The following is an 18,512-nucleotide window of genomic DNA, read 5'->3' as shown; positions in this document are numbered from 1 at the left end:
GCGCGCACGTTCCCCGGGAACCCGGAAGTGCGGGGCAGCGGAGAGCCACGTGGGTGGAGCTGGGTCGCAGCTCGCATGGGGGAGTCTATCCCGCTGGCCGCCCCGGTCCCGGTGGAACAGGCGGTGCTGGAGACGTTCTTCTCTCACCTGGGCATCTTCTCTTACGACAAGGCCAAGGACAATGTGGACAAGGAGCGAGAGGCCAACAAGAGCGCGGGGGGCAGCTGGCTGTCGCTGCTGGCGGCCCTGGCCCACCTGGCCGCGGCCGAGAAGGTCTATCACAGCCTCACCTACCTGGGGCAGAAACTAGGTACCTCCGCCCCGCCCCCCGTGCCCTTTGAGGAGGAAGGAAAGGGGGTTGGCTCCCTGCCTCGCCGCGGCCTCCCGCTCCTCTCGGCGCTCCCGGCTCACCTCCCGGCGACCCCTTCCCTCCCCCGGCTCCCGCAGGCCCCGCCCACCGGCCTCCGCTGCCGCCGGGGCTGCGGCTCCCACCGAGCGGTGTCTCGGTGCGTGCCCATTGCACGGATTGGTGCCCTCAGTGAGAAGTTAAGCAGCCTGCCCGCTGACACTGTGGCCAGAGGAGCAGACCTGGGCAATAAAACCTAGTTAGAACCAATGAACACTTTTGCAGCCCGGCCTCCTAAAGCCGAGGCCCCTGAGAGTTACGGATGGCGTCCTTACTTACCCCTCCTTCTTAGGCTGTCAATAAATAATTTAAAGCATGAGGAAATAAGCGAGTACCGGAGAGGAAAGGCAAGAAACGTGCCTGACACTAGCAAGAGGGCACTTGGGGGAAGATGGTAAACACTCTTATCATTGCATCATCATGAATCTTGGCCCCTGGAAGTGAGATGAAAGAGCGGATTCAGCCGATTTTCACTAGCTGAAACGGTATGAGTAGATCAGAAGGAAATAAAATACGAGGAAGCCAAGGGCTGTGCATATAAAATATCACTACTTACCATGGCCAACAGTGCCTATTCCGGATCCTGGAGCTTTCAAAGGGGTGTTAGTATTTTGGCCTGTTTGTAGACGTTTCAGTAATCAGAAGCACAGGGGCTGGTATGAATGGAGAACACATCTATGCAATAGGAATAGAAAGATAAAAGTTGAGTGCAGATTCCATTTTGATTTTAACCCCCAGTTTCCTTCTATTGCCTGAAGGTGGCCACGTCCCTATGGCCAGGGGAAGATGATCAGTAATCACCCGGTGCGGGGGGAGGGGTGCAGGGCTTTCTGAGGTCTTAACCTGTGCCTTGGCTGTTCAGATAATACCTTGTTGTGTAGTATGTTGACTTACTGGCAAAAGTGCTCGGTTAGATTCACCCTGTGCATTTTTTTCCCCCACCCCTTTTTGCAGTGGCACTTCTCACAAATTTGCAATTGCTGTTGCAGTGTCATTGTTACCCTTTCTGTAGATCGGCAAATTGTCTACGCGCACCTGTGTGGGTAGGTGACAGATCTCAAACCAGAATACCTGCCTTTGAACTGTCAGATTGTGTTTTTATTCATACGATTTGTAAAAAGTTGGTGTCCGTATTATGACTTAAGCATATACTTTGTGTATACAGTTGGCCCTTGAACAAGAGGGGTGTGAACTGCATGGGTCCACTAATACACGCATTTTTTTTTTCGATAAATACAGTGCAGTAAATATTTTTCTCATCCTTTATGATTTTCCTAACATTTTATTTTTCTCTAGCTTACCTTATTATAAGAATACAACATAGAATACACATAACCTATGAAATACGTGTTAACCTACTACTGTTTATGTTATCAGTAAGGCTTCTAGTCAACCATAAGTTATTAGTAATTAAATTTTTCGGAAGTCAAAACTTAATACCCGGATTTTTGGCTATGTGTGTGTGGGGGGATCAGCTCCCCAGCAACCCCTCTCCTACCCCTGATGCTGTTCAGGGGTCAACTGTATTTGGAAGTGGGGAAGATTCTGGCCATAAAATTGAAGGTGGATAGTTTCTGGCAGTTTCAGTTGTTTTTAGATTCTCTCACCTCATGAAGAACGGTGACTGACCCCTCAGGGCCATGATTCTTAATTTGTTTAAGCTCATCTGTGAGATTTTGATGAAGCCCATGCACTTACATGGAAAATATATGTGTAATACAATTTTGCATATAATCTAAGAGGTTTCCATTCAGTCGGATTTCCTAAAGCCTAGTCATCATGGACCCCAGTTTAAAAATCTGCTATTCTAGTTTCAGTTGTATGTGTCTGGTTTTAGGTAAACAGCACTGGCTGCCCTGTGTGTTAAGAGCAGGTGTAAAATCATCAGGGTCTCAGCCTTGGGTTCTGTGAAATGGCCCTTGTCACGTAAAGTGATTAGTTCTGCATGGACCCCCTGCTTGCATGGATGAGCCTGAAGGCTGCACCGTGAAATTCATCTGGGAGCAGTTGACACTCTGAAACATGCCCAGGCGTGGTTCAGGCTCCCAGTGATCTGTCACTTCTGAGTGAATGTTCTGAGAATGGCATGTTTAACTTTAACGCCTCATTAACTTCTTCAATGTATAGTAAACATAGGTTCCAAATTTTAAATTTTTAAATTTGCAGCTATCTTACAGTGTTTTGATACTGGAATGTTTGTGATATCAGCAGGCTTACCATATGATTCTGTGATTATTAGGTCGACTCTATTTTCTTAATTAAACCCTTGGGGAAAAAGTTTTGTGTTGACACTGAAGACATTCCCATGTTCTTCACATCCTTTGGTAATTAGAATGTATGATTTTTTTTTTTTTAAAAAGCAAAACAAAACGTTTTATGTGTATCTTTAAACATTTAAAACACATGATCCAAACACGTGAGTCTTTCTGACCTCACTCTTGTGACTGATGTTTATCAGAGACCTTGGCAATGAATCCTGATTATAGATGCACGTGTTGGCAAACACTTTGGGCAAAGGATGGACCTGACAGGGAGCCTTCTGTTCCTGTACTGGCTCAGTTCTGAACAACTTTGGGTGGAGCCCTTACCTTGGAGCTTTCTCTTTGCTTTGAGAAGAGACTATACCTGTTTGGGGAAGGATCACGGATAAAAATATGCCATCTCAATGCCTTTGGAGGACTTTAGGCCATACATCTCTCCCTTTTGTTTCGTTACTGGAGAGTTTCCTCAACCTCTGGTTGCTAGAATTTAGCACGGTAGAAAATGACTTTAACTTGAGAACCAACGTTTACAAACTATCATTAACAAAACATTGTGGAATAAAATACTCAATTAGACGTTTCACATACTCCTTTAATACACTTGTTACTTGAAATTTTATCCTGTGAGGTGGTCTGTTGAAATCTTGAAAAATAGTGAAGATACAATACAAAGAGCCTTCTGGAAATAATTCAACATAATCCTATTTTGTGAGTTCAAAAAATTGAAAAGAGGAAGATGTCTGGTGTCCCTGCTTCCTTGTTTCCCAGTAATGAAGGAAGACCAGTCCCCTCTGGATATTCCTAACCAGGGTAGTCAATATGTAGGATTGTGCTCCTGAGAGCTCTGAGAAGAGAGACCAGTTTAAAAGAAATGCGTTGGTGGTCTCTCCCTTCCTTATAGTGTCCCTTGACACGGTTTCACATACTGGTGACTGATGATTATTGATAAGCTTTTCAGGATACTCTTTGCATCTGTGTGGTGTTTCCACTCCCTCAGAGAGGGTAATCTGATGAAGGAAGTTCTTTTTCACTCAGAGTTAAAACTGTCACTAAGGCCACCCTGTTAAGAGGTGAGTACGCAGTTGAGAGTCACCTCACTAGCTTTCAAATAGGTAGCTACTCTTGTTTACATTATATGAAGCTCCCAATTTACTATAGAGTTTTAGAAGCCCAATTAGGTAGTATTCAGGGTCTTCTTACATCAGTTACAAATGGAAGGGAAGGGGACTAGTGTTATGTAACATGCACTTTGCTCCAGGCACATTATATACCAGATGTGATTTCATGTTGTCTTCTTGGCTCTATTACTTGTTTCGTGTTAAAAACCACAGCTAAGGTTCAAAGTAGCCAAGTCATTGGCATATCACACAGAGTATACATTCGGAAGCTGGAATTGGGACTAAGTCTGTCAGACTTCCAGAGCTTTTAGGTTTTTTTTTTTTTGTATTTTTGTTTTTTTAAGATTTTATTGTTAAGTAATCTGTACACCCAATGTGAGGCCTGAACTCACAACCCTGAGATCAAGAGTTGCACACTCCCCTGACTGAGCCATCTAGGCATCCCATAGATTTTGCATGGTACTCTTGTTACCTACTTAACCTAAGAAATTTTTTCTCCTAAACTTGGTCACAGAGGTCTATTTATTCCATACTGTCACTTCACAAAATCTGCAGGGTTAGACTAATATAGGCAGGGAAGGAGGGCAAACCCTTCAGGGTACAGTCCTGTGCGGGATGTTAGTGCTGGGGTCAATCCAACTGTACCACATGGTTTTTGCTGCTTTTAGGAGAGGAAATGATTTGAATGCTAGTTACTTTGTCTAGGCAGTATACTGAAGAAAACATTCCACAAACTATTAATTTGATTACTTTTACAACTATTAACTATAACTACAAACCTAGAAGGTTGGTCACTTAATAACTTATTCCACAAACTATTAATGCTTAAAAATAAGTTATAAGTGACCAACCTTCTAGGTTTGCCCAGGGCCATGGGGCTTCCCAGGGCGTGGGACTAAGGGCTTTCTGAGAAGCCAGACTTTAAGAGCCAACTGTGAAAATCGTGGATAACCTTGGACACGCTGGTCACAGTAGTAGGAAAGGATGTAAGATTCATTTCTTGAAATATAAACTGAGCAGTGAAGTAGAAACAACATTGTGAAATGTTTCATTTGTCAAAGGGATATTTTACAAAATGCCTTGATAAATAATTTTCACTCTTAATTGACATGTATAAAAGTAATAAGTGTATTCATTAAAGCATTCTGTGTATAGCAATAGAAAATGTAAACTGTCATCCATCTCTGAGGTTTTTATATATTTCTAAGAATTACTGTTTTAAAGCTGCACTGTTTCTTTTCATTCTCTTAATGTCTTGCCTGTGACCCTTTCTTTAGTGCAGAATTGCTTAAGAAAACATACAAAGCTGGCTCTATAATTATTAGAACTAGAGTTGATCATGTGTTAATACCGAGTAAGGAAATGATCTATGCCACTTGATCCCTATTAACTGCTGAAAGGGATGTATTTTGTCTTTTTTTTTTAAATTAAGTAGCTCCATGCCTAGTGTAGGGGTTGAACTCAAGACCCTGAGATAAGAGTCACACACTCTACCAGCTGAGCCAGCCAGGCACCCCCCTGGTCTTTTTTTTTTTTTTTTTTTCCTGATTTCCTTTGGAACTCCTGAGTTACAGCAATAGTTATTTATAATTACTTCCTGCACTTAATCATTCACAATGTGGTGCTTATTTTGTTATAATCTATTGTATAAACCTTATCAAGAGTTCCAAAGATTTCTGGGTGCCTGGCTGGCTCAGTTGGAGGAACATGTAACTCTTGATCCCAGGGTCATGAGTTCAAGCCCCGCATTGGGTGTAGAACTTATTTAAAAAAAAAAAAAAAAACTAAAGATTTCCTTTTTTTCCCCTGCGATCCCCAGATTCTGTGTTCTTGTGTAAGGGAGATACATGTATTTTCCATTTTCTGGTATAGCTTAAAATAGGAAAATTCAGCCCTGATGCAGAAATAAAATTTTCTGATTTATCAGGAATAACAACAGTGTTTTCCAGTTGGGTATTCTCTTTTGTTTTAAATACATGTATGTGGAAGGAGGGCTATTTGGATTTAGGTTGATGTCACCTGCTAGGTTAATTCTCTGAAATAAACGTGAATCTTCATTGAATTGGTTTGGGGGAGAATCGGTATATGGGTAAGGAAATCATACACACATCTGTTACTACACTAAGGAGGTGCACCAGGCATTCATTTCTTATTCTTCAGTGAAATTATGAATCACAAAATATTTAAATTCCAATCATAGTCAGAGAATATGGTAGGTGATAACTCACTGAGCTCAGCAGACTCTACTCCTTTCCTTTTGGTTTTTCTTTTTTTAAAAGATTTTATGTATTTACTTATTTGAGAGAGAGGGAGAGAGAGAACACAAGCCAGGGGAGAGGGAGAAGCAGACTCCTCGCTGAACAGGGAGCCCAGACAGGGGGCTGGATCCCAGACTCTGGGATCATGACCTGAGCCAAAGGCAGGTGCTTAACTCACTGAGCCACCCAGGCAACCCTCCTTTCCTTTTGGGTGCTGGGAGGTGTTCTCTCCTAGTGTTCTCTCCTTCCTTACTTGTCTTTTGCTAATGTCATTTGCCTCCCAGGGGGCCAGTCCTTCTTCAGCAGGAAAGATTCTATCCGTACCATCTATACTTCCCTGCACAACGAGCTGAAGAAGGTGGTGACTGGCCGCGGTGCCCTTGGGGGGAACGCCCCCCACGTGGAAGAACTACTTTCCCACCTGTCGGAGCAGCTGTGCTTCTTCGTGCAAGCCCGGATGGAGATCGCAGACTTCTATGAGAAGATGTACACCCTCAGCCCACAGAAGTTCATCAATGCTGAGGAGCTCGTTGGCCTTTTGGACACCATCCTCAAGAAATACAGCTCCAGGTGAGTGTAGGTGAGGAGGTGAGGAGGGAAGGAGGGAAGGAGGGAGGGATGGCCAGAGCAGCCTCTCACTCCCACATACACTAGCTCCTTCCCCACATTCTTTTTTTTTTTTTTTTTTTTTTTTTTTGAGATTTTATTTATTTCTTCCTAAGAGACACAGAGAGAGGCAGAGAAGCAGGCTCCCTGCAGGGAACCTGATGCAGGACTCGATTCCAGGACCCCGGGATCATGACCTGAGCCAAAGGCAGATGCTCAACCACTGAGCCACCAGGGTGCCCCACTTCCGTACACTCTTATGAGGAAAATCTATGATGAAATAACTGAAATAGAGAAATAGCTATTTTACATTTTATACATATTAACGAATGGGTATACGTTAGGTACCTCCTTTGGGCTTCATTAACACCATGCTGGGTGGATACTTCCCTAAGCAATAACCAAGGGCCAAGAATGAAGTAATCCTTAAAAGATGTATTATAACTGATTTTGCTGCTTCAAAAAGAGTTCACACAGCGAGAACTGTATATAAACTAATGTGATTTTTTTTTTACAAACTATTATTCAAATAAATGTCCCTTACAAAGTAATCACCTTGATGAGTTATCCACTTATTCCTCTGATGTAACTAACCATTACTTAACATGTGTTGGAAACTCCTTTATAATTGCTTTCTATGCTATTCTATGCCTGTGGCATAGTTTTGGTTTTGTTTTAAACTTTCTTAGGGGAGACAGGCATCTGTGATTTTGAGGAGGGCATACTTAAATTTTTTTTGATAGTCAAAAAGCTATTTGTAGCCAATTTAATTTTTTTTAAAAAAGATGTTGATCAGCTGGAAAATTTATATTTGAAGGAAATTGCTGCTTTCATTTATGAGCCTGCCTGTAATGTATTGCTCACTTCCTGAGCCAAAAAACAATACCAAAGGATTTTGAGAAGCATTAGGTGTTATTGTTCGGCTGTAGAAAGGAATGAGGTATTGATATATGCCACAGCATCCATGAACCTTGAATAATTATGCTACATGAAAGAAACCAGTCAGAAAAGATCACATGTTGTATCCTTCCAGTTATAGGAAATGTCCAGAATAGGCAAAGTCATAAACACAGAATATAGATTACAGATGACGGACACAGAAAATGGTTGGGGTGAAGGTGAGAATGGGGAGTGACTTCTAATGGGTACAGGATTTGGGGGGGTCATGAGACTGTTCTAAAATTAGTGGTGATGGTTGCACAACTCTGTACTAAAACTACTGAATTCTATACCTTTTATAAAAGAGTATACATTATGTATGTGAATTACCTAGTAAAGCTATTATTAAAAAAGAAATAAACAGGGGCTCCTGGGTGGCTTGGTTAAGCAATTGCCTTTAGCTCAGGTCATGATCCCAGGGTCCTGGGCTCGAGCCCTGAGTCTTGAGCCCTCCATAGGGATCCCTGCCCAGCCAGAAGCCTGCTTTTCCCTCTCCCTCTGCCACTCCACTTGCTTATGCTCTCTTGCTCTCTTTCTCTGTCAAATATATAAATAAAATCTTTAAAAAAAAAAAAAGATTTTAAAAATAAATAAAACTGTGCAGTGAACATGCAAATATCCTTCCCTTGGACTCCTATTGTTAAAATGTTGCCATGTTTGCTTTATCTCTCTGTTTATATAATTTTATTACCCCTCCCACATTGTTTGGAAGTCATATGGGAACATCATAACACTTCACCCCCAAATACTCAGATTGTATCTTCTAAAAACTACAAAACTGTAACATAGTTTTCTCACTTAAATTTAGCACTGATTTTTTTTCTATCATCAGCAGTAAGTAGTCCATATTCAGACTTCCCCAATTGTATCCAAAATGTCCTCTTACTATTTTTTTATTGTCATGTATTTTTTTGTTTTTATGATATATTCTAAATTTTTGTTTCATCTATTTTTAGTAGGTAATACATTAATACATCTCAAAATTTATAAAGCACAAAAGAATACATAGTGAAAAGTGCCCCTGTTCTTTATCTACTTAATTCCCTTCCTAAGAGACAATGAATGTTGTTAGCAAGTTCTTCCTATCATTCTTGAGAGACAGTCTCTGCATATAAATATACACATTTTCATTTTATAAACAAATTTTACATGGTAACAGATTTTCTATGTTTGGAACTTTTATTTCTTCCTCAAACCTGAGTTGGATTTTTTTTTTAATAACATAATTTTTTGAACTCCAAAAACAAAAGTACAGTTTGAGATCTAATTCTCAAAGGGAAGAGATCTCACGTGGTGATTCCCAAATGTTAATGTGAAAGTGGTTTGCTGAACCATTTGCAAAGCTTAAGAAAAGGAACCATACCTGCTCCCTGCCCTTGCCCTGCCCTTCTTCCTCAAGAGGGTAAGATTTAGTGATTCTCAGTTGGGTGCCCAGAAACTTCTATGTTTTAAAAGTTCCCTGTGATATTGAAAATAGTCTACATGAAAAAATTGTTTGGATAAATGAAAGAGAGGTGCCAACAGTGGAATATACTAGGTACTGAACCTTAACTATGTGTGTGTATGTGTGTTTCATAGGAATGATTATTACTATTTAGCTATTTTTATTTGATTAGATTTGTGATCTGTCATCTTTTACCTTCTTTGGAACATCCTATTTCCCAGATCTTTGAGAATTCCTTCCATTTCCCTCAAAAGCCCAGCTTTCATTCTTGAAGCTCTTTAGGACAGAGTGGTTACTCTTGGAATCTGATAGAGCCAGGATACCGGGCGGCGTATCACGGTGTTTTCATCTTTCTCCATCTTTCACTAGTGCTGCCTTTATCTAATTAATTACTGATTACACATCCAAGCCTGAAAATTATCTCATTTGGAAACTTGAGGTTAACTTAAACAACATAAATTCCTTAGTTAACAAGTTCTGAAAAGTTGAAATTCTGTACAATATGTTGATTTTGGAGGGGGAAGTGGAATTATGTTAGGTGAAAATTAACATACTTTGCCTTTTGCCAGGATAATATTCTTTTTTTCTGTAGACCTTTTTTTTTCTCTTCTTCTTTTTTTCTTTTCTGTAGACCTTTTGATTTGGTATCTGTGCTATACCAAACGTTTCTTTCATGGTTCCAGTGTTCTAGAGAAGTAATTAATATTTTGGTATTCTATTGTATTGAAAGAGTTAATCCTTCTCGCAAAGGACCCAAGTCTATCTTTCAGGAAATGTTTATTTGCCCCAATATATCTGATCCATATCAGAGCACTTCTAAAATAGCATGTGAATCTTTTATCTTTCAAATGATGAAATGCTTTTGTATTAAAAAATTAACATGCATGATGTATAACATGGAGTCTAACTTGTGGACATGATTTGAGATGCAGATTCTGTGTGAGTTATTGCAAGGTCCAGTCTGCTTTCAGAGAAGAAGGGGAAGCACGTTTTGGTTTTTTTCTTTGGAAGCCAGTTGTGGTCAGAGTAGTGTTGGGACTCCTGGGTGGCTCAGCGGTTGGGTGTCTGCCTTCGTCCCAGAGTGTGGTCCTGGAGTTCCGGGATCGAGTCCTGCACCGGACTTCCTGCATGGAGCCTGCTTCTCCCTCTGCCCATGTCTCTGCCTCTCTGTATCTCTCATGAATAAATAAATAAAATCTTTAAAGAAAAGAAAAAGAGTAGAATAGTGCTAAAGGTTTCCCTTTCTGGCAAACTTATTACATTATTAAGCAAATGTAAATTATTGCTTAAGAACCACAGTCATTGTGGTGCTGCATTTCAAATTGAATAATTAACATTAATCATATTAGTTTTTATTGTGTACCTTGAGGAGAAAAAATACGAGTTTAGCTCATACAGGAATAGGATGTCTACTATTCCTTGAATACTTTTGAGGAGAGGAGGAACTTGGGTTTTTTAATCTCCCCCTCTCCCCAGGGAAGCATCATTGGAACATTTTTTGATTCTGTAAAATTCATTCTGAATTGACTTACCTAACTCTTATACAGTGGGCATAAAAGATGACTCTGGTTAATTTTTCTGTTTCATAGTTAAACAAACCTGGAAGATGCATTAAAAATGCAAAAATTTACTCTCCTAATCAAGAGTATAATTTTAAGAAATAATTATTTTAAGGAAGTAAGAAATTATTTATGCATTCTAGACAGTTTTTAAAAATCCCACTGGTGGGGGCACATTGGTGGCATAGTCGGTTAAACATCTGACTCTTGGTTTTGACTATAACAATCCTGTTGTGGGATCAAGCCCCGAGTCAGGTTCCATGCTCAGCATGAGTCTGCTTAAGACTCTCTCTCCCTCTCTTTCTCCCTCTGCCCCTCCTCCCTGTGCGCACCACTCTCTCTGATAAATAAGTTAATCTTAAAAAAAAAAATCCTTGATATGACAGTAATATATCATTAAGTGACATATCCTTTAACCATGATTTTACAGCTAGATTTTAAAGAATTTTTTTTTTTTTTTAATTTTACTTTTAAGTAATCTGTATACCAAAGTAAGGCTCACACTTACAGTCCTGAGACCAAGAGTCGCACTCTCCACTGACTGAGCCAGCCAGGCGCCCCAAAGAACATTTTTAAAAATTGAGTCACATAAAGTTCCTGTTGGCATTTTAGGGAGCACAGTTTTTTGATCTGAATGCTTCAGATGACAGGATTCTCACCAAGGGCAGAACTGTGATTTCTTTAGGCCTCATGTCCCTTTCACTTCAGAAAAAGATTTGTGATGATTAAGTGAAATTAACAGTTAGTTGTGTGTGTATCATTCAACAAGGTGAATTTTCGCCCATGGAAAATTTCATAAGCAAAACCGACAATAGTGCCATTTCTGTGGGACACCTTCTGCTCTAGGCATTCAGCATGTCTAGATCTTAACAGTAAGGGCTGAAGGCCTTCTGTTATCTTGCCCCAGCCTATCTTTCCAAATTCATCTAAGGCCCATCAAATGTCTTAAATTGCACCCAAACTCTTAGTAGAAAAGAAGCTTTGAAGAGAAATCTTTAAGGATTTTAAGCAGAAGCCAAAAAATCCATAATCTAATGTGTTCCTCATAACTATTTGCCATTTCCTACCTTGGCTCATTATTTGTTTTGCCTAGCATGTCCTTGAATTTGGAGAGAAGGAAAAAGATGTTTTTCTTCTACACTTCTAAATTCTCAGCAGGGGGGCCCTTTAACAAAAGACAAATTAACAAGAGAATAACATACCAGTGTATTTAATGTAAGTTTTGTGTGTCAGGAGAGCCTTCATAAAATAATGAAGACCCAAAGAAGCTGTTAAACCTGTGTTTTCGTGGTAGGTTTTGTTAAAAAACAAAACTGAGCCGAGTACATTTGAAGAGTTGTGGGAAAATGTGCTAGGATGAAAAAGGGTATGAGCTAAGGGGGAAGCCGCAAGGCCTGTTCTTTCAGATTCCTCTCTGTGTCCCATTGCCTTTGGAGATAAGGATGCTCCTTTCCTTAGAGTACAGGGAAGGCACCTCTCGCTTGAGGGTTTTATGACCTGCTTTAGGGGAGGGTTAGGAAATCTTTGCTGCACATGTTTCTTAAATGTATTCATAAATTAGTCAGTATACCAGCCATATTTTGGGGTAGTATGTTCTGAAGCCTATCATATTGTCATATCATCTATCAGTTGCTCTTGCCACAATCATTCTGTATAACAGAACACCCTAAAATTCACACGCATAGGCTTGCAGGTCTCCTGGAAGCCGACTTGACAGGCTTGGCTTAGCTGGATAGCTCTGCTTACCACTGTTCTCACTGGGCTTGGCTTATTACTATGAGCTTTGGGTTTGGTCTGCTCCACATGTATGTGTTCATTCTGAGCCCAAAGTGAGTGGGGAGCCAGCTACGCAGTGGCTATTACCCAAGTGCAAAAGAATAAGCCCAACCAAGCTCATTTTAAGCATCAGATCTGCTAACATCCCTTTGACCAGAGCAAGTCCTAGGACTCAGTCTATAGTCCAGGGGCGAGAAAGTATACTCTACCTCTGGTGGGAAGACCTGCAGAGTCACCTGGTAGAGGGTGTGGATTCAGAGGTGATTAAGAATGGGGCCAGAAATGTAAGCCCTCACCAAGTTTCATGGCTCAATTCAAATTCAGTCTCCCTTAAGGGCTGCATAATCGTTCAACCAAAAGAAGTTGCTCCTTTTTCTAAAACCTTACTGTATTTTGTACTTCTCATAAGAGATGTGTTACTTCTTACTTACCATTATAAGTACCTCTTTCTACCATGGGAAATCTCTATAAGGCAAACCTTTGGCTAATGCATCTATCTTCAGTGTATTTATATTTAAAAATTAGTGAAAACTTTAAGAGATGATTTTTTTATTGTGTTAAAATATACATAACATAAAATTTACCATTTTTAAGTGTATAGTTTATGGCATTTAGTACATTCACATTGTGCTAGAGATTTATTTTTCATTGTTTTTATCTGACTTCTCACATACTTGGGACCTGGATACTTCTTTTGGAAGGAACTCCTTGATGTGGATTTGTGAAGGAGAGAATTCTCTCTCTCTCTCTCTCTCTCTCTCTCCCCCTACACTCCTCTCTTTTTTGACTTCTTTTAGAGCAGATGTTCTCTGTAAATTGTTGTCAACTTATTCCATATTTGGACTCTTTCATGCTTTTCAAGCTATAGTTGAGGTGTGTATTTTTGGATTACAACAATTTAACAGATCCCCCTATAGTGTGAGTTGTAAATGGGTATGAGGCACAGAGCAGAATGGAAATGGGAAAATGATACATCATAATGCTAATCTCAAACTCTTGGCAGAATAACATTACCATGATTTTTTTAGTTCTTCTTAAGGATGAAAAATAGCTTCAGCATTCACATTCACCCTAATAAATGTTGAACATTTAAACACTTTTAAGATATGTTTATGAAGAGCCTGTTCAGAATTCTTTCTGAAGATCTTTACAGAGAATTCATGTTCTTTCAAGGAAAATGTTAGATATAAATGATGATTTCCAATGAAGCAGGAAAAATAACTTAGAGTATTATTATTTGTGGTAGAATTTTCTTCAATCTCATAACATTTTCCTGTTATTAAGTCTTACTGTGTTCAAATTCCTTGGGAAATTTTATTGATACCCATCATTATAGAATCTTGTGATGCTTTATGGCCATTAAGCATTAAAGGGCTCAAAGGCTAAGGAGGTAGGAGCATTTTGTACAATTCAAAGATTTTGAGATGTGGTGAAGTTGTGTGTGTACATGTGTATTAGATTTCTTTTTTTTTTTTGTATTAGATTTCTTAATGCCGAATTCAAAGCATGCAATGTTTGAAGAGTCCAAATTAATTAAGCATATAAGCTAGAGGATTTGAAATCTAGTTTATTGTTCTGATTCTTTTTTTTTTTTTTAAGACTTATTTATTTGTTTTAGAGACGGAGAGCTCTGGAGACAATGAGTAGGGGGAGACATGGAGAGAATCTTTACGCAGACTCCTTGTTGGGCTTGGAATCTTTTATGGGGCTCCATCCCACGACCCATAAGATCATGACCTAAGCCAAAATCAAGAGTCAGATGCTTATCGACTGAGCCACCCAGGCACCCCTATCTTTCGAGTCTTTGAATGTATTATTAGGCTGAGACCCTCCACCTATGTTTTAGCTTCCCTCTCTTGAAGCTAATTGAAGGTAAAATGCTGGTAATAGGAAAAAAAAATTGTCATGTGAGTAACTATATCCTTATCACATGATAATGAGTTTCTATCTTATAATATCCAGCTTAGTATGGGCTCTTTAATGTTTAATAATCCCTCTAATTAATGTTTAAGTGAATTTTTAAACTCTGGCTATACTTGTGATGATCTTTTTTCTTAACTTTTTCATTGATAACCAGCATTTTCCTCTTCGGCTGGGGCTGAAACAGCTGTATGAGAAGCTTCTGTCTTGTTGACAGTGAAGCAATTAACTTGCATGGGTCCAGGCCTGTAAATCATCTCCCATGGTTCCTGAGGCATAAGATATGATCAGTAAATGCTAGATCTTGCCCACATATTTAAAATGGTCACTTGCAGATGCTTTGGGCCTTTGGGAAGAGTATAAGGGCTTGTTGTTGGCTCCTTGAGAAGGAAGGTGCACTAGGCCAGGCAGATACTGAAACACCCCCCCCCCCCCCCCAACCTGGAGAATTTCTCAGAAGAAGAACCCTGAGCAAGAAAGCTCTAAGAGGTCCATACAGGGAGGACTCTCCTTAACCATTGTTACAGAATTTCATCTAGATCACAAAGAACAGAATCAAGGAGGCAGAGAGTAGGATTCAAGTCTTAACCTAGTTGGTTACCATGTATACCAAACCTCTCCTGAATCTCTAGTATGTGCCATATGTTCTAGAGATAAAGGAGTGAAGGAAGTAGGCAACTCTCACTTCTCCTCAAGGAGGAGCTCAGAGCAAAGGTGACCATAGGTCCCAGTTTCTCTGACAAATTATGTGATGAAGCTACTCAGGTGGGAGACAGATATTAAGAAACTAGAGGGGGGGATCCCTGGGTTGCGCAGCGGTTTGGCGCCTGCCTTTGGCCCAGGGCGCGATCCTGGGGACCCGGGATCGAGTCCCACGTCGGGCTCCCGGTGCATGGAGCCTGCTTCTCTCTCTGCCTGTGTCTCCGCCTCTCTCTCTCTCTCTCTCTCTCTCTCTCGGTGTGTGACTATCATGAATAAATACAAAATTAAAAAAAAAAAAAAAGAAACTAGAGGGGGGATCCCTGGGTGGTGCAGCGGTTTGGCGCCTGCCTTTGGCCCAGGGTGCGATCCTGGGGACCCGGGATCGAGTCCCACGTCGGGCTCCCAGTGCATGGAGCCTGCTTCTCCCTCTGCCTGAGTCTCTGCCTCTCTCTCTCTCTCTGTGTGACTATCATTAAAAAAAAAAAAAAAAAAAAACAAACCTAGAGGATATAATTGGGGTCACCTGACCTAGTCTGGAGATGAACAGAGGAGACGTTTTTAAGGAAACGAGTCTGAAGAGGAGACCTGAAGCATCAGAAGATGTTCTCACTTGACTCAGGGTCTTTGCACGTGGCCTTTTCCCTCTTCTCCCTGGAAGGAGGTATTCCCACATCCTCTCTCCTCCTACTACCCAATATTACTGTTACCAGTGAATTAGAAAAAATGTTTTACAAATAGGTTAACAATCCATGAGTCATAAAGTTAATTTAGTGAGTAGTAATCCAATTTAAAACATAAATGTTGAAATGTTAGGTATTTGTTATTTAGCTACCATTTTGTTTTTAACTGTGATGAAATATGAAGGAAATTTGGGAACTAGGATTGAATATGGCTTATCTTATGGAGTTACCATAATACCTTATGGAGTTCCTATGAATATTAAGTTTACATGTATTATATACGTGTTTTAGTGACTTTTTTTTTTTTAACCTCTAGCTCTTTAGGACCACATTCTGAAAAAAAGGATGCTGTGTTTTGATGATTATGTTAGTTATACAATTCCCAGAATAAATAAAATAGGCCAGGAAAAAAAGTACAGCTAATTTAATTTCTTTGTATTTGAAAAGAAGGCAGCCACTACTCTCATCTTTTGTTTAAATATCAGGCTATGTGGGGCACCCGGGTGGCTCAGTGGTTGAGCCTTTAGCTCAGGTCATGATCCTGGGGTCCTGGGATCGAGTCTCGCATGGGGCTCCCCACATGGAGCCTGCTTCTCCCTCTGCCTATGTCTCTGCCTCTCTGTGTGTCTCTCATGAATAAATGTATAAAATCTTTAAAAATAAATATCAGGCTATTTCCACAGGAGAATATGCTGACATCATTCTGAGATGGTGAAGTTATGTCAGGATAACTTTTGATTGATTTATTTTTGTTATTTATTTACTTATTTTTTTTATCTCCCCTCCCCCCCCCCCATTTACTTATTTTTTAAGCGTGCTCCACATCCACAGCATGGAGCTGAATGTGGGACTTGAGCTCACAACCCTGAAATCAAGACCTGAACTGAGATCAAGAGTCGGATGCTGTTCAGGTGTCCCAGAACAATTTCTTTAAAAGAATCAACATGGAGCTCTCCAGTCTTTCCTCCTACTGCCCCCAAATGGAGTAAGATTTGCCTGGCCACCATGGTGTGCTGTTTTGAGGATGGAAAATGTCACTTTGGAGTAACACTTCTACTTATTTCTCTTCATTCCCCTTCCCCTCTAGATTTCACCACCCCATCCTCAGTCCTTTGGAAGGCAGTTTCCAGCTGGAGGTGGATGTCCTGAGCCATCTCCTGAAGGCCCAGGCCCAGGTCTCCGAGTGGAAGTTCCTCCCATCTCTGGTGAACTTGCACAGTGCTCACACCAAGCTGCAGACTTGGGGCCAGATCTTTGAAAAGCAGCGGGAGACCAAGAAACATCTGTTCGGAGGGCAGTCTCAGAAGGCCGTTCAGCCCCCACACCTTTTCCTCTGGCTGATGAAACTCAAAAACATGCTTCTTGCCAAGTTTAGCTTTTACTTTCACGAGGCGCTGAGCCGACAAACGACTGCTTCAGAAATGAAAACGTTGACTGCCAAAGCCAACCCAGACTTTTTTGGGAAGATTTCCAGCTTCATCCGGAAGTATGATGCTGCCAATGTGTCCTTAATCTTTGACAACCGAGGTTCTGAGAGCTTTCAGGGTCATGGCTATCACCACCCCCATTCCTACAGAGAGGCCCCTAAGGGTGTGGACCAGTATCCAGCCGTGGTGTCCCTGCCCAGTGACAGGCCCGTCATGCACTGGCCCAATGTCATCATGATCATGACAGACCGCATGTCTGAACTGAACAGCTTGGAGAAGGTGGTCCACTTCTATGATGACAAAGTTCAGAGCACCTACTTCCTAACCCGCCCAGAACCTCACTTTACCATTGTCGTTATTTTTGAATCAAAGAAATCTGAAAGAGACTCCCACTTTATTTCCTTCCTCAATGAGCTCTCACTTGCCCTTAAGAACCCCAAAGTTTTTGCAAGTCTGAAGCCTGGCTCCAAAGGCTAGCAGGTGATTTGTGTGAAAGGTTTTCAAGACTGGAAAGTGTGTTCCTAATTGCTCAAATGATCTGTGGTCTGTGATTAGAGTTTCCATCCATTCATGCTTCTTTCAGAGCTAAATTAAAGACAAATCTTCCCTAATTGTGTCGCACACTTTATAAGCAATTAAGGCCAATTGAATCAAGTATCCAAAGAGTAATCTAGGAAGTGATCATGGCTACTGTGTATCTCCATGGTACAGCAGAGTTTTTTCAGTATTTTCTCCCATTTTCCTTTATTTCCTATAGACAGAATATTGATTGGCCTTTGGTTTGTCTTTCCACATGTTTTATATTGTTCTAAACTTTGTTTTAATGCAGTTCCACACGCCTTCTCCTCTCCCTTTCCAGGACCAGTAATTGAGATGAGATTAAATGGCCTTTTCAGAATCAAGGACTGTATGTTTTCTATCTCATAAATTAGCAAATTAACATGAAAGGAGTTTTATGATTCTCATCAACAAATTAGTATTTTGGATGCCAAAATCAGCCTTGGTGAGAAATTTCTGTCAGTTATTAAAATCAAGGGTGAATCAGAGTGGTCATGTAACATCAGTTTTAACAGTTTAGAAAACTGTGAACACTTTAGTAGTCATGGGTTCTTCTGGGGTTTTCTACACACCTAACTACGTTTGTTTTTACCCTTAAGAAGGTGAATTTTTCACTCTGTTTGAAAATTAGTATAAGCTATTATGTGGGGTTTCTTCACTCCTCGGCATATTATCTACTTGGCTTTCTGTTTATCACCTTTCTGCTGAAATGTATGTTCATGTTTGGCTCCACTCCCTGCTTATTCTTAGGCCAAAAAAGCATGTAGCCTTCGTTTTTCAGCCACTCTTCGACATTTATGTGACTTAGCCTGCTTTTATAACCTCAAAAGGTTGGTCTCGATACCTTGTACTTGGTAA

At 40.5% G+C, this 18,512-nt stretch overlaps 1 protein-coding gene across 1 annotated transcript; it reads left to right on the top strand.

The window, feature by feature from the left end:
- The first annotated feature begins 7 nt into the window (after positions 1-7).
- On the top strand, positions 8-17,994 carry KICS2 (KICSTOR subunit 2). The gene is made up of 3 exons (XM_025476747.3): positions 8-310; positions 6,328-6,613; positions 16,757-17,994. The coding sequence occupies exons 1-3, from the start codon at positions 76-78 to the stop codon at positions 17,571-17,573; spliced, it is 1,338 nt and encodes a 445-aa protein (XP_025332532.3). The 5' UTR covers positions 8-75; the 3' UTR covers positions 17,574-17,994.
- Positions 17,995-18,512: the final 518 nt, after the last annotated feature.

The sequence above is a fragment of the Canis lupus genome, chromosome 10 (genome assembly GCF_003254725.2).
Source record: "Canis lupus dingo isolate Sandy chromosome 10, ASM325472v2, whole genome shotgun sequence".
Taxonomy (NCBI): domain Eukaryota; kingdom Metazoa; phylum Chordata; class Mammalia; order Carnivora; family Canidae; genus Canis; species Canis lupus.
The sequence above is the reverse complement of the archived record's forward strand: the minus strand, read 5'-3'. Positions and strand labels throughout refer to the sequence as shown.

Bases quoted from the DNA above. Each gene is read 5' to 3' on its own strand.
- KICS2 (XM_025476747.3), top strand. From the start codon at position 76: ATGGGGGAGTCTATCCCGCTGGCCGCCCCGGTCCCGGTGGAACAGGCG. The intron at 311-6,327 runs GTACCTCCGCCC...TTTGCCTCCCAG, and splicing joins CTACCTGGGGCAGAAACTAG to GGGGCCAGTCCTTCTTCAGC. The intron at 6,614-16,756 runs GTGAGTGTAGGT...CTTCCCCTCTAG, and splicing joins CTCAAGAAATACAGCTCCAG to ATTTCACCACCCCATCCTCA.